General features: G+C 39.2%; 1 protein-coding gene across 4 annotated transcripts; it reads left to right on the plus strand.

Annotated features, from left to right (window-relative positions):
• The first annotated feature begins 205 nt into the window (after positions 1 to 205).
• On the plus strand, positions 206 to 16,908 carry LOC134936143 (gastrula zinc finger protein XlCGF17.1-like). Of its 4 annotated transcripts, none has more exons than XM_063931063.1 (3): positions 206 to 237; positions 2,646 to 2,738; positions 14,895 to 16,908. In XM_063931063.1, exon 3 carries the CDS (start codon positions 15,076 to 15,078, stop codon positions 15,934 to 15,936), a length of 861 nt encoding a protein of 286 aa, XP_063787133.1. In that variant the 5' UTR covers positions 206 to 237; positions 2,646 to 2,738; positions 14,895 to 15,075; the 3' UTR covers positions 15,937 to 16,908. The 4 variants fall into 4 exon arrangements, 3 of the variants coding, with proteins under 3 accessions (XP_063787133.1, XP_063787131.1, XP_063787132.1); XR_010180459.1 differs by lacking the exons at positions 206 to 237; positions 14,895 to 16,908 and adding exons at positions 1,143 to 1,235; positions 10,099 to 10,732; XM_063931061.1 differs by lacking the exon at positions 206 to 237 and adding an exon at positions 1,143 to 1,235.
• Positions 16,909 to 17,265: the final 357 nt, after the last annotated feature.

The raw sequence follows: 17,265 nt of genomic DNA on the forward strand, positions 1-17,265 counted from the left end.
GGAGCTGGGCACGAGAAGCTGATGTGCTGAATGACTATATACTAATGTTATGAGACCCTAATTTACATGTCACCTCTCAGTGTAAGAATTCCTTCTGGTCATCCTGGGAACTACTGGGGAGAGATGGGGGAGGAAGGACTATAAATAGGCTGTATCAGGCCACTGATAGCTGATGGAGGAGCTGCTGGATGAGTTACTGGTTGGAGAGCTGGATGGATGGAGGAGTCAGATACAGAAGTAACCTCCAGAGAAAGTTAATTATATTATATATAAGAATATATTTATATGTATAAAAGATATGTAGATATTATATTGTAGATATTTCTTGTTATCAATACTTAAAAAGGTTTACCTTATCAATGGTTTTATAGTTAGTATAGCAATATAATTTGTTTATATAAAGATACACTACTCTAAGCTTTATATTCTATATCATGTATTATTTATTAATATTGTATTGCAACAACCACCCCACAAAAATAATCAGATATAACATTTTTATTACATTGTCTACATGTTTCTATGGGTCACAGTGTAGTTAGATATTCATGAAGTATTATAAAACAAAAGGTCTATATATTTTTATCCCATCATTTCTGTATCTGACGGGACCTGTATAATTATTTTTATATTATATAAGGGCCATTCGAGATATTTTATTTATATACAAATATATCCCTGATTTCCCTTATAGTGTTCCGCATTTTCAACATTATTACATCAGCAGTGTATTTTATTACTATTTTTTATTTATTTTTATTTTTATTATTTCATATACTCTCTTAGGGAAATCTTTTTAAAAGAATTCCTTTTTCCAATCTTATATATTAACATATACTTTCCACCGCCTTATAACTTACTGTTGTATTGTAACATTTTCATGTTATTGCCATTGTCTATTTATACTTTCACAAGAGGCATTTTTGGATACTAATGGATTCAATTATTAGTATGTCTTTTTAGAATTTTGTTCCCAATTGATAGGGAATGGGAGACTAATATTGACACCTGGACGTAATGCACACACCAGGTGTCATCAGGCACTAGCACAGGCTTAATTGATAGCCACACACCTTTGCTCCTGATTGGACATTACCTAGTTATAAACAACTCCAACACCTGGTTACAGGGTGTCTCACTGAGGAAGCCAGAAAGCGAAACAGCTGTCTGAGGAGACTCAGTGCAGTGCAGCCAGAGCTGGAACCGCACACCCTGATATCCACGCGCAATCTTAGGTACCTTTCCATTAGAGCAACAGCCGGCGGGTCCACATGGTGGGTAACGGATCCTGTAATACCCTGCGGCATCAGGACCGTTACTACCATTAGGGTCCCAGCACTGTTACCAAACTACTTTCTTCCAGTCACTATAGACAAAAAAGAGGTACCGCTCACCTTGCATCAATGTATTTACACATGCAAGGAAGCAGCATACACTCATAGGGGGATTGGTGCTCTTTATTTCATCTTATTGATAACATGTATCTTTAAATCTCCCTTTTTTCAATGCTCTCTCATTGTTGCATGGAGAACTCTGAGGACATCCTGCGCTGTTACATCAGGGTGCCTGTGTGTGATCTTTTCAAAAGCAGAAGCATTCTACCTGTTTCTAACCCTTAGGTGCAGATGGGACACGCTCATTTACTGTATTAATGCATGTCACACAGTGAACAGTAGCCACCCCACTACATCTATGATAGGAGTGCCTTTTTCTTCCCCTTTTCTGCAATCTGCAGCAGCTCATTTGCTCTTCACCTCTCTAACTCACCAATATGACACATGTGTCAGAGGATAGATTGGATATTTACCCTGGTTACATTGATTCCTGCATATTGAAATGATATGTATGTCTGTCTGTCTGTCTGTCAAGATTATTATTTTTTGTTTTTTATATTATGGATATTTACATCCTAGATCCTGAATAAATACTATGATTACTTCGCTACTACCTCTTTATAGGAACCAATGACATGCAATCGATGGGGAGACTGCACTTACTATGAAGTTTGAACACACACTAAACCATCATTGTTACATATTTACTCTACGTCAGTAGCATTTATTACGAGAGACTGAAGTATTGATGGTAAATCTATCTACAGTGTTTCTGTTTCCTGTGTTAGCCGACTATACCAGCCCACTATTTGTCTCCTTCTGTTAGGGGACTGTTAAGGCTAACTGTTGCAGGAACTAGTGTCAGTATTTATCATATTGGCCCTGACTGCGTCAGGCATATCTCCCCATGGCGTGTTCATACCACACGCAAACCTAGGTGTGGGTTTTTTTTTTGTCATTTTTTTTTTGTTTTCTATCTTGTCATTTTTGTATTTATGTGTGTTTTTTTTGTCCTGGTTGGTGGCAACAGCTTTTAATGGTAATTAATAAAAGTTAGATTTTATGCAATATTTTTCAATGAGTGCTCCCCAAAAAAATGAGTCTTTTCCTCTTCTTTTTTGGTATACTAGTGTTCACTCTCAGGGGTGCACCTCCACATGAGTGACTGCTATAGTATCCTTCAATGAAGGATTAAATTCTAAACTACTGTGGTTTTTTTCCAATTCATTCACTGTCATATCATATTTCACCACCTGTGCTCAAGTTTCCCCTATCCCCTTTCTCCCTCTACATATAAATCGACTGTATCAGGCCACTGATAGCTGATGGAGGAGCTGCTGGATGAGTTACTGGTTGGAGAGCTGGATGGATAGAGGAGTAAGAGACAGAGGAAGAATCTCCAGAGTAAGGGGATTATATTATACATAATAATATATTTATATGTATAAAACATTTGTAGACATTATATTGTAGACATTTTATAGTTATCAATACTTAAAAAGGTTTACCTTAGCAATGGTAATATACAGTAGTTAATATAGCAATATCAATTGTTTATATTGAAAAAGGATCCACTACTCTAAGATTTATATTCTATATCATGTATTATTTATTAAAATTGTATTGCAACAACCCCACAAAAATAACCAGATATAACATTTAGATAAAATTATCTACATTTTTTATGGGTCACAGGCTAGTTAGATAATCATGAAGCATTATACAAATGAATGTAAGCTCATACTACATGTGTAACTATATTGATGAACATTTATGGTTTGTTTCCTAAAACCTGCAGAAACAATTTAGTTGTCTCTTGGTCTTATAAACAAATAATCTGCTGAGCAATTATTAAAATGTAGGCCCAAATCATTGGTTTATTTGTGTGACAGCTATAAATTGTTTATCAGTCATGTATCATGTGTGTGTATAATACAGTTGTATATACTCTGTCAGTGACCCAGCGTGTTTCACAGAAATTTCCCTTTTAAAATCAGGTTTTTCATGTGACATTGATCACTGCTTCCTATGCAGACATCACACTGAGCAGAATGACTGGGTAGGCACATAACTTTTCAAGAGGTGCCTGGAGGTGAAATATTGGTGTTTTCCAGCACTCACACACACACACACACACACACACACACACACACACACACACACACACACACACACACACACACACACACACACACGTATGCGCATATTAATTACCAACAACCCAGAAGCACCCAGATCCTCCCATCATTAAACACTGACTCCCCACTTAACTTATTCCCCCAATAATACCACAGCAGCACCCAATCACCCAACCCTCATTCACAATCAACCCCCAGTCCAGAATCACCCCTCCAAATTCACTAGAACCCGCTGTGCTCAGACAATCTTTCTGGCCTTTTATTCACTAAAAACAAATGAGCAACCCCACACTCCTCACCACTTCACTACCATAAGCCCAGAAGTGGACACCCTCTTCATTCACTATCAACACCCCAAAAACACTCAGACACCCCACTACAACACCTACAGACACCCTACACCTACCTCTCTATGCACCACCTGTTGCTGAACAGGGAAATAACCTTCTGGCGGCAGTGTGCTGCCCCATGCTCACCGTTCTCACCTCCAGATCAGGGGAAGCAGGGCCCACCTTGTGAGTAAGAGCCATGGAGGGATGGTGAGCAGATAGAGGAGGTAGGGCAGGACATACACTGTAGTATGTGCACCTGACTCTTATTAGCCTGCTGCACTGCAGATCCTCTCCAGATTCCAGAGGGGGCTCTACAACTACTATGGCAGAAACAGGAAGGGCAATGAAGGTTGCCCTATTCAGGGCAGGCATCTGGAGGTAATAGTATAATAGGTAATAGGTAATAGTCTCCTCTATTGTCTTCAGTAGTTCCCCCACTTTTACTGTCATATGATCACATTTTCCCCATTATAATGGTGTGTGCAGAGAAAATGGTGGCATCCTGGAGCATCAGCTGACAGTAGGTGTGACAGGATCAGTAGCGCGTGTTTCCCACATATGGTCAATGCAGGAGGTCAGTAATGTATAATCTGCATATTCTGAGGTGAGAGTAGGAGGATTATACAATCATTATGGAAACATTAGAGATTTAATCTAATATATAAAGTATTTGGTATCTGCTGCAGGAGGGTAGAGGTCTCTGTACTGCACATGTAACTGGAAATGGGCATATAGCAATTTGACAACATACAAGCATTTTAAAAGAATGGTAATTGACTGGATAATATTTGATATGCTTTTCATTAATTGGTGCATAGGTAATGAACACTGCTGCAAGTTAATACTGCTTTGAAATAATTTATGCCTTGGTAATCAGAGATTAAACATTTCCATAGATATAAGGCTTATGTGAGTGTCTTATAAGATTTTATTGTGGTCCCAGAGTAGTCTGTGGGGGGCGCTCTTTTAGAAAAATGAATACTTTACTTTTAATATTTAATTATTGCAATTTCAAAAATAGGTTATATTAAAGGTCATGCGTCTCAGACCAACATGGAGAAATGAGTTCTATAAAGTTATTCTAATGGTAGCAGGCAGAAAATTCATTAATTACAGTAGTGGAGAGGTGATAACTTAATCTTTAAACCTTTGCAGCACATTTAGTGATAATTCACCTGATTTATGGGCTTATTTAACAAAGAGTGAAACATATCACTGTGAGTGATACATTACACCAGCCAATCAGCTCCAAAATGCCATGTGGCAGACTGTTTGAAAAATAACAGCTGATTCGCTGGTGCAATTTATCACTCGCAGTGAAATTTATCACTCATTGAAAAATGATCCCAATATTTTGGACAAAAGTCAGTCAATTTATTGTATCAGATCCGAGAGACCAGAATTTATGCAGTGAGTCATTTACACAATATTGCAGTTTCAATGCAGGCAATGCTTATGGTGGAAAACAAATAAGTGACATAGCCATGCCAAAATACAGATTTATAAATTGCTCACAGGTATGTGATGACATAGAGGTGTAGATCATTCATATGAGTTATGAAGAGCTATATAATATAATTCTAATCACATTCAATCTGGTGTAACACATATGGCACAAGCAATTCATGTTGTGGTTTCCAAACTTTTTTTGAATCACAGTATCATCATTTTTTTTCATGGCAGCTCTTGGCAGTGGCGGGATTTGTGAGTGGTGGGCCAGTTGCAAAAATATATTTTGGGCACCCCTTCTCATCTGCAACCAAGTTAGCAATATGCTGCATGGCAGTGGGTGACAGGAGAGGCAGATGGTGACAGCGTAAGACAGGGGAGACAGAGGGTGACAACAGAAGCAAGAGGAGGCAGAAGGTGACAGCAGAATACAGGGGAGGAAGTGAGACAGTGGGTGACAGGGGAACTAGCGCAATGTTCTGCAAGGTGTGAAGGACATGGGGCATGTAACTTGGTGGGGGCAGGAACACAGCAGCCTCTGCTCTGTCTGTGATAGGAGTCCCCACCTCTTGTGCTTTTCTCAGTTTGGCACCCAGGCAGATGCTGACAGTGCCAGTTACACTGGTTGCAGGAGCGGTTCTTGGTGCTGGCAAGCAGTGTCTGCACCCGGGGCGCTGCGGCCTGGGGGTGCGACCGCAGTCACCCTGCAGGTGCCCGACACCTACCCTCACTCCGCTCCATAGCTGCAACAGATGCCGTGGGCATCCACTGCAGCCGGTGCACCTGTCAGATGCTAGAGGTCATTATTAAGTATATCTAGTGTCTGTGCGGAGTTGTTATGGGAGAGACGTCATGATGTCTCTCCCATAGAGAGGAGACGCAGGCGGCCAGACGAAGCAGCAGCGTTCGGGAAGCAGGAGCAGGGCAGTGGTAAGTATTGGAATTTTAGTTTTCTGTGTGTGTTTGTAAGTGGCTACTAAAGGGCCCAGCTACTGGGGGCACAGCGACAGGGGGCACAACTTCTGGGGGCATTGCTACAGGTTGCAAATCTACTGGAGGTGAATCTACTGGGGGCAACTCTACTAGGGGCATATCTACAGGGGGAAAATCTAGTGGGGGCACAGCTACTGAGGGCACAAATACTGGGAGCATAACTGTAGCCAAGCCCCTATTCCTTTTTGTTGATGCGCATCTTTGGCGCGCACTAACTGTTTTGCCGTGGGGGAGTGGGTGGAACACCAGCGGAAACTTTCACACTGGGCACCACAAGATGTAGAACCGTCCCTGACTGGTTTTCAGCTGTCCTTAATTCACAGACCGCAGTTAATCAGAATAATGTACATCTGTCTTAATTAGAGAAGCCTATGACTGTGACCATCAGCGCTGACAGATGGCAGGATGCCTACCAGTCCAGCACACACAGGTCAGACTTACCTCCCTAAGGGGCAGGTCCCTAAGGCAGTGGGGCCCACCCTGCTCTCTTCACTGGGCCTATCACCTGACATTGCTCAAAATGGTCTACGGGGGTTCCAGGGGATAACTCATTGCTGGTCTGTGCAGCAGTGGGCCCCTTAGTCTTTAGGGGCCCTTGTGCAATGCACCTGCTGCATCAATGGTAGTTCCACCTCTGGCTCTTGGCCATGAGTTTCTTATAAAAAATTTTAGATAAAATATTAAATTAAGTAAATTGCATTTAGATATCATCTATAGGTTTAATTATTGGGTGAGGGACATGATTCACTTTGGTTTGTCCACATATGATATGACTGGTAACCACTAGCACTGTTTTTGCCTATTACATTAACCATAAATAATTTGAATTGGTCCTGGACTACCAATCCTAGGCACCCCTGCAAGTGTCCAGAGGCACTCATGGAACACAGATTGGGAACTACTGTGTTAATGTATGATAATTGTGCAGTTGCCTTGTTATTGACATGAAGGATAATATTGCACAAATTATTCAGACAAAAATTGTTACACAAAGGTCAACTGACAATGGGATATGTGCAATCCCAGAATCAATCACACATATGCAGTAAACCTCAATGTAAATCCTCTAGATATCAGTCAAATAGCACAAGTATCTTGATATAGGTGTTGCCTAGATTCACCATACATTTGTACTTTAAATGGTCCATATCTTAATATTCCACATAGAGCTGTTTAGCATATATTGGACTTGTGGTCATATATTACATCACTCTATGGACAAAAGTATTTGTACACCTGACCGTTACACCAACAGGGACTGTAATGAAATTGTATTCACATAGGTGTACTTTAATATGGAGTTTGTCCCCTTTTTGCAGCTATAGCAGCTTCCACTCTTCTTGGAAGGCTTTCCGCAAGATTTGGAGGTGTTTCTGTGGGAAATTGTGCCCACTAATTCTGTAGAGCATTTATGAGGTTAGCCACTGATGTTGGAAGAGAAGGTCTGGCTCTCATTATCTGTTCCAGTACATCCCAAATGTGCTTGAGGTTTAGGTCAGGGCTCTGTGCGGGCCAGTTAATTTCTTCCACAATAACTCATCAAACCATGTCTGCACACAGCTCCAAACTACTTTCTCTAACCTCCTCTATCAGCATCTCCCAATGGACTAACTCCTCTTCTTATCAAGAGCCACTGCATTGATATTGTATTCACCAGACTATGCTCAGATTCTGAATTCATTAACACACTTTTCCCTCTCTCAGATCACAATCTTATCACCTGCACGTTTTCCTCTATTACTTCAAACTCAATGTCACTGAAGTCTATCATGCCTCCTCAAACCTGCAGAAATATTACAGCTATTAATCTTTTAACAACTATCCACCTCTCTATAGCAATTGTTCTCACTATTTTATACATTCACCTCTCCTAAGACTACTGTATCACACTTGAACCAGACTCAAGAAATAACCCTTAATGAGGTGGATCCAGCTACCCATCCCAATTCATGTAGACTTACAGTATGTGAACCATGGCACTCTAAATTCACAAAACACAAAAACACTCAAGTAAACTAGAACATCTGCAGCATAAATTTCATATTCCAAGTGACTAATTCACATATCTATCTACTACTCTAATCATAATGCTCTGGATATTGACAAACCAACATATTTCCTATCCTCAAACTCTACTCGAGCGTCTAACCCCAATCAACTTTTGAATATACTTAAATCACTTGTTATCCCTCCTTTACCGAACCCACTATTCACTGTCTGTAATGTACTCTCCTGGTTTGGTATAGATCTTTGGATGTCCCACTTATCTCTTTGAATGATGTATAACATAAAAGAAAACACAGAGACCAAGATCCTTGTGTAATACTGTATGGGTAAATTGCACACTATGACAATTTTCATGCACACCACTAGTAGTGATTAATAATCTGTTGGGGTTTAACACCTAAATCAAACCACTCACAAGGGTGAATAATGTAATGAACTTATCACCACCTCACATCAGGAGAGATACTCTCACCAAGCAGGATTAGTTTTAGGGGATGCCCACTTTAATAAAGAACTCACAGATGTGATACTTGCATGCAGACAGTAATAGACCTTTATCCTGTGTTCACACCACAGAAAAAGGTTTCAGGGGATGCCCCCTTCAGCAAAACACTCACAAACAAGCAGGACTCTATTCCAGGTGGTCAATTTAAGCACTTGAGACAAAATTGTACAAAAAAAAAAACAATATTTGAAGAACAGGCACAAACTACTGTATGAAACAGTCTTTCATATCATGTGGATATGATTAAATTCAAGTAGAGGAAAGTCTTCTAAAAGCACAAACCACAAATAGAAAAGACGTGTTACAAAATAAAGAAAAGAAAAGTGGAGACGAAAAATTACAATGGGCGTTCATTACCAAATTTCATTCACAACATAGGGATATAGAAAAGGCTTTTAAAAAGAACTGGCAGATTTGACAAAGAGATCCAGTGATTGGAAATCTGTTACCTGATAAACCTGTACATATATACAGGAAAGCCAAAAATATTAAAAAATCAATTAGATAGAAGAATGCATTCAGGAAAAAGCAAACGAACCAACTACAATAGCTCAAAAGGCTTCTACAGATGTAGTTCCTGCATTGGTTGTAGGAACATCAATGGATTAACCACTTTCAAATATGATAAAGTGAATATCAATGGGAACCAACAAAGTGAAGGAATTTATAATGTGCAATACGGCCAACGTAATCTATGCAGTAGAATGTACATGTAATAAATTTTACATTGGCCACACAACATGACCTTTATAGGTATGAATCATCGAATACTGTAGGAACATTAAAAAAGGTCTTGAGACCCATGCACTGTCAAACCATTTTAAAGCAAAACACAAATGCTTGTTACATGAGGTAAAACATTTCTATGGACTTAAACTACTGAAAACCACAGAAAGATCAAGCAATATTTTAAGCACCCTTGCAAAAATGGAAATGATCCCTATTTGTAAATACAAAACTTTGATACCTACATGTTTAAACAGTGATTTTGAATTGCAGTGGTTTTTATAGTATATGAAGTTAAACATGCAGCAATCTTTTTTTAAATCTTTTTATTTTATTGACTCATACTTTGTTTTTATCTTTTTCTAAATATTGTTTTATGCACTATATGACTACAGTGTATTTAGGATTGAAGTCATCATGTTCTCCTTGTTCTTCAACTCTTTTTATAGGACATAAGTTTTAATGTAGTGCATGTCACTTTAAAGGAGATTATGATCACAACACCATGTACCTGACTATACATTAGGCTGTAAAATATTTTTTTCATAATAGAAGCTACTAAATGTCTCCCATCTTTTTCTTTTATATGTATGTATAAAAAATATTTTTTGTAGGTAATTTATATGAACTGCGGGTTAATATGACAACCCATAACAGGAAGCATGTATGGGGGTGAGAGAGCCTTAAGAAATGCACGGACGGTCTAAATTCGAGGAGGAAGAACACCGTGGGACACATAACGACAACTTCTGGTAAACACAGCAGAAGTGTGCCGGAAGCCATATTGGAAAAGGACGTGAGAAAGTTGGATAATACAGCGGAAGTGAGCCGGCCACCATCTTCGGAAAGGATAGACGCTATATGGGAATGCGGCTACTTCATATGGACCTTGATTTATCATAAGGACAGCTTTTCCCTTATACAGAGGGAAGGGGTGAAGTGTTGATTAGACACATCTGAAATACATTTTTTAACATAGGGGGTATATATTGCACATCATACAGACTACACCTTGACAAAGATCCCTAGAGAATTGAAACGTGTAGGTAGGGGAGTCTGTGTTACAGAAGGGACGCTATCCAGCAAGGAGAGGACTTTGGGATTGACAGAATGGGGCCCTGTTTTTCATCTTCACCACCATCATCCCTGTGCGATCTCCAACCCGGGTGTGCTCCCCAAAGTGACATTTAAGTAAATGTTTTAATGGATGATTGTTTAAAATAAAAGGTTTTTATATTGCTGTAAAAACCTGTTTCCATTATTTCACTCTATATTTGGAGGAATTAAGCTGAGAGGTGAATGCGAAAAAACAGTAACAAGGAAGCTTAAAGACCTACCTCCTCTGCAAATTATACAAGGTTTTGTTTGAGTGTTTTGCTGAAGGGGACATCCCCTGAAACCTTTTTCTGTGGTGTGAACACAAGATAAAGGTCTATTACTGTCTGCATGCAAGTATCACATCTGTGAGTTCTTTATTAAAGGGGGCATCCCCTGAAACCAATCCTGCTTGGTGAGAGTATCTCTCCTGATGTGAGGTGGTAATAAGTTAATTACATTACTCACCCTTGTGAGTGGTTTGATTAAGGGGTTAAACCCCAACAGATTATTAATCACTACTAGTGGTGGTATGCGTGAAAATTGTCATTATAGTGTGCAATTTACCCATACAGTATTACACAAGGATCTTGGTCTCTCTGTGTATTCTTTTATGTTATACATCTTTCAAAGAGATGAGTGGGACATCCAAAGAACTATACCAAACCAGGGGAGTACATTACCTTGTTTTTTTTCAATTTGATGCATATGATTTCTATTTCTTTACCTTAAGCACCTATATGAATCTGAGATCTTGTCCTTCAAAACCAGTTTTTGTGGTCTATTGTGTAACCTCACATCTCTTGATCCATTAGGGCTGCTTAATTGTGAACCCTAGTTCTTATAGCCACTATCTGTGCACGAAATGTTGCTTCCTATTTCAAACACAAGGGTGATAAGATCCAATATGAAATGGTATGCTCTGCCAAAGTCAGTGACCTACTCAATTCCCTACTTGAAACCTCTGACACCTTCTCTTCATTTGATCAAACAAATGAAGATAAAGTATCTAATTTCTTATCAACCTCCTATTCTACAACCTTTTCCCTAGGTCTTATATCCTCAAACATCAGTAAATCTGTCTCCTGTGCTCATCCTAACCTTAACCACAACCTGTAATCTCTCTACTGGTATCATTGTTCAACCATGCAGTGATTACTTCCATTCTAAAAATGCAAAATACTGATCCTAACTCTCTCTCAAACTACTGTCCCATATCTCAGTTCCCATGCCCCTACAAACTACATGAGATACTTGCCTATACTCACCTCACACACTTTCTTAACTCAAAAACTTATCTGACCCACTTTAGTTAGTTTTTAAATCCAAACACTCCACAGAGGCAGCACTGACAAAGGTAGTAAATTATATTGTCATTGGTAATTCTAAAGGCCATTACTCAGTTCTTATTCTTCTAGATCAGGCATTCCCAACCGCGGTCCTCAAGGCACAGTGCAGGTTTTAGTGATATCCAGGCTGCAGCACAGATGGTTAAATCAAAATAACTGAGCTACTAATTATGTCACCTGTGCTGAAGCCTGGATATCACTAAAACCTGCACTGTTAGTGTGCCTTGAGGACCGTGGTTGGAAATGCCTGCTCTAGATCTCTCTGCTGCTATAGACACTGTTGACCACTCTCTTTTCATACAGACATTACAATCCATAGGTATTCATGGCACAGCCCTTTCTCGGTACTCATTCTACTTAACTAATCAATCTTTCAGTGATAGGTTTCTTTGAGTACACCTCTTCTTCACTGCCTCTCTACTGCAAGGTTCAGGCTTAGGTCATCTGCTTTTCTCAATCAATACGATATCTTTTAGAAAACTAATCAGCTCTTTTGGATTTCAGTAACATCTTTGCCTGGATGATACAGATTTTTGCCCAGATTTTTCATATGTATTGGTCCATGTCTCTTTATGCCTTACTGTAATTTCATGTTGGATGTCATATAACAACTTTAAACTTATGCCCTTATTTATCAATGAGTGATACATTTCACTGTGAAAGATAGATTGCACCAGCCAATCCACTCCTGTCATTTTTTCAAACACAGCCTGTGACATGGAAATTAGAAGCTGATTGGCTGATGCCATTTAGGGATCACAATGAAATGTATCCCTCATTGATAAATAAGGGCATTCATATTTCCAAAAAAGAATGAATTATTTTTCCACCTGCCAATAGAAGTAACCAAGTTGATATATTTATCAATGTTGAAAACTCAACAATCAATCCTACCAAGCAAGCTCACTGCCTACATCTCACTCTTGAACTGTCCTTTGATCCCCTCTTTCAATCTGTCTCAAAATCATTTTACAGCACATATATCTAAAAACATACAACATTTGACCATCTTACGCAAGACACTGCAAAAACGCTAAACCATGGACTTAATTTTGAGTGTATTCTTACTGGTCTTCCCGAAACTAAACTCTCACCACTGCAACTCATTTTTAATGCAGCTGCAAGGCTGAAATTCCTATTCAACCATTCATTATTGGATGATCCACTTTGTCAGTCCCTCCATTGGTTACTGGTATTCTACCATATTCAATATGAAATAATTTTGCTTATACATAAGGCTGTTTACCAAAATACAGTAATCAAACATCTATTTGCTTATCTTCTTATATCTTCCTACCCAAACGTTTCTGCTCTGCACAATGGCCCTCATTCCGAGTTGATCGCTCGCTACTTTTAGCAGCCATGCAAAAGCATTGTTGCCGCCCACAGGGGAGTGTATTTTTGCTTTGCAAGTGTGCGATCGCATGTGCAGCCGAGCTTTACAAAAACATTTTGTGCAAAAAAAAAAAAAGACCAGCCCTGTAGTTACTTATCCTGTGTGATGATTTCAGCGACCGAGGTCCCGGAATTGATGTCAGATTCCCGACCTGCAAACACCTGGTTATGCCTGCGTTTTCCCTACCACTCCCAGAAAACGGTCAGTTGACATCCATAAATGCCCTCATCCTGTCAATCTCCTTGTGATCGGCTGTGCGAATGGATTCGTCGCTAGAAGCATTGCACAGCAACAATGCAGTTTGTACCCGTACGACGTGTGTGCGCACTGCGGTGCATAAACATGCGCAGTTTTGCAATTTTATTATCTGATCGCTGCGCAGTGAAAATCGGAATGAGGGCCAATACCTGCATCTCTCATCCAGATGCATTACTCCCTCCCACTCACAATTACAGAACTTGTTTTTGGCTGCAGCTCTCCATGAACAATAAGATTCTCCTGTAGTATCCAAACCTTCAAGCAATTCTTGAAAACCCACATATTCAGAGAAGCTTATTAGATTTCAGAGCCACCCACATAACTTTTATAAGCTATCCTTCACAATTATATCCCTTATATAGGCCCTCATTCCGAGTTGATCGGTCGCAAGGCGATTTTAGCAGAGTTACACACGCTAAGCCTCCGCCTACTGGGAGTGAATCTTAGCTTCTTAAAATTGCGAACGATGTATTCGCAATATTGCGATTACAAACTACTTAGCAGTTTCAGAGTAGCTCCACACTTACTCGGCATCTGCGATCAGTTCAGTGCTTGTCGTTCCTGGTTTGACGTCACAAACACACCCAGCGTTCGCCCAGACACTCCCCCGTTTCTCCAGCCACTCCTGCGTTTTTTCCGGAAACGGTAGCGTTTTCATCAACACGCCCCTAAAACGCCATGTTTCCGCCCAGTAACACCCATTTCCTGTCAATCACACTACGATCACCGGAGCGAAGAAAAAGCCGTGAGTAAAAATACTATCTTCATTGTACAATTACTTGGCGCAGTCGCAGTGCGAATATTGCGCATGCGTACTAAGCGGATTTTTACTGCGATGCAATGAAAAATAACGAGTGAACGACTCGGAATGAGGGCCTATATACAGTCCACACAACTTCACATATTTTGTCTTTCTTCACTTTCACATACTCCTGAACCGAAGCCAACATTGTTATTTAATTATAATATACAGGCCATTAAGAACCTTTGCAATCAAGCTTAAACATTATGCACTATGTATCACCTATTCTTGTGTCTCAATGTCTATTTTCAAATAGATTGTAAGCTTGCGATCAGGGCCTTTCTACATCTATGACTGTCTGTTATCACCCAGTTTTGTATTATTGCTGTTGTTCCAGTTGTAAAGTGCAAAGGAATATTCTGAACTAGCTAAGAAACTATCATTAAATAAATATTTGTTAGTGTACATTAAAATACATCATGTTCCATTTGCAAAATAACACTATTACTGTAAAAGTAATTTTACATCAGTAACTTTTTATGCTTTTAAATATTGTCTTTTTTCTTACAGTACATGACAAATAAGAAGCAGGATTCCCTTAACGCATATTAGAAGACATTGTGGAAAGGGACAATCAAGCAAGCGAAAGGCGTAATTTCTCCGTACACCTCTGGAGGATTTACACAAACTATTTTCATTGTCTGAATAGGAGAAACCTTCTGCAGCTAATTTGTATCTAGGCTAATGCAGGATGAGTCTCACTGGAGAGAAACTGCATCTGTGCTCTGAGTGTGACAAACACTTTAAATATAAATCAAAACTAATCTCACATCAGAGGAGTCACACAGGGGAGAAGCCTTTTACATGTTCTGAATGTAGCAAGTGTTTTTCCCTTAAGCAAAATCTTGTTAAACATCAGAGGTGTCACACAGGAGAGAAACCATTTACATGTTCTGAATGCAGCAAATGTTATTACCGTAATTCACATCTTGTAATACATCAGATGAGTCACTCAGGAGAAAAACCATTTAAATGCTCTGAATGTAGCAAGTGTTTTACAAAGAAGCAAGAACTTGTTAGACATCAGAGGAGTCACACCGGAGAGAGACCATTTACATGCTCTGAATGTAACAAGTGTTTTTTTTCCAAGAGAGAACTTGTTATACATCAGAGGATTCACACAGGAGAGAAACTATTTCAATGTTCTGAATGCAGCAAATGTTTTTCCCAGAATTCACATCTTGTTATACATCAGAGGACTCACAAAGGAGAGAAACCATTTAAATGTTCTGAATGCAGCAAGTGTTTTACAAAGAAGCAACGACTTGTTATACATCACAGAATTCACACAGGAGAGAAACCTTTTAAATGCGTTGAATGTATCAAGTGTTTTGCCGAGAAGCAAGATCTTGTTATACATCAGAGGAGTCACACAGGAGAGCGACCATTTAAATGCTCTGACTGTAGCAAGTGTTTTACCCAAAAGTCACATCTTGTTACTCATCAGAGGAGTCACACAGGAGAGAAGCCATTTAAATGCTCTGAATGCTGCAAGTGTTTTACCCAAAAGTCACATCTTGTAAAACATCAGAGGAGTCACACAGTAGAGTAACCATATAATCAATTTTGTTAAAGACTGGAGAAGAGAAACATTCAATGTCCATAAATATTTTCACAAAAAAGATTACATTTGAAATGATCACTTCACTGAAGCTTTAACAAGGTAAATATAGTCCAATGATAGAACACAGCTATGATTGCATATATTAATCAGCTCAGGTGAGCGCAAAGTAAAGAGAGAATATATATTGTCTCTAGCCACAGGAATAGAGTAAATGTAATAAACAATGCAGGCCACATGTGTGTGAAATCTTATTGATGCATGTATATACTGTAATGTAGAAACTCAATAAAAATTTGTGAAATATAAAAGGCATAAAGAACTTCTAGAAAATCTCATTCAAGGAGATGAGATACCCAAATGTAGATTGTCCATGTCTCTTGAAACACAAAGTAAATTGGGTTTCTTGGTAGCAAATTGGGTTTCTTCTTTGGTATTCTTGTTTTCTGCAATTGTCACATTTACCATGTATTCTTTAATACTCTCTACCTTTTTGTGAACTCCCATTGTATCCCAGGAACACATGACACCTTGCACTGGTTACACCATCAGGGGGTCAGGCTTTAGGTAGCTGCAGCAGTAGATCCACGTGCTTTCAACATGCTTTTTATAAGCAACCCGATCTGTACTCTCACCTCCCTATTCACATGTCTGATCATTCAGACACAAACAGATGTGTCCACATACACCTTACTGACTATTCTGCCATGGCCTGCCAATAATGGCACAAGATATTCTACTCTGTCATGTCTAGCCATATGTAAAGGGGCTGAAATACAGTGCAGGTAGCATTTTCAGAACACTACAGTATACTGCAGCTGTGTAAAATGGTCAGTGTCAGTTTATTTGACCATTTAGAAATCAAAAGACAGTGACTTATCACCTTCAGGTATTGTGGTGAATTGGTAAAGTCACTGCATATCATAGTAGCTGCTTGGGGTCCAAATCCAATTGTCTGTGTATAATTTGTTTTTAATTAAATCAAGAATAGATTTCTATAATTTAATAATATAATTATTTTCTTGAAAACCATTTATTTCATACAACTACACAAATACTCGATCTGCTCCTGCTCTCATCTCCTTTTTTATGTTGACCCACTACATGACTCAACACACAGGGGTAGGGAGGAATTAATTTGTAGCGACTTAACTTTTTCCACAAAGAGTCAACTAATTATGTTTTCATTAGCCCTCCTCCTGACTCTGTCTCTCATTGTCTCTCTCCCACTGACTTTGTCTCTCACCCCCTGACCCTAATACACGGGGTGGGTGTGGGGTGTTACTGAAATCCCCCCCAGTTTGTGAACTACCAGAGGAT

The sequence above is a fragment of the Pseudophryne corroboree genome, chromosome 6, assembly GCF_028390025.1.
Source record: "Pseudophryne corroboree isolate aPseCor3 chromosome 6, aPseCor3.hap2, whole genome shotgun sequence".
Classification (NCBI taxonomy): domain Eukaryota; kingdom Metazoa; phylum Chordata; class Amphibia; order Anura; family Myobatrachidae; genus Pseudophryne; species Pseudophryne corroboree.

Excerpts from the sequence above, each read along its gene's own strand:
- LOC134936143 (XM_063931063.1), top strand. The coding sequence starts at position 15,076 with ATGAGTCTCACTGGAGAGAAACTGCATCTGTGCTCTGAGTGTGACAAA.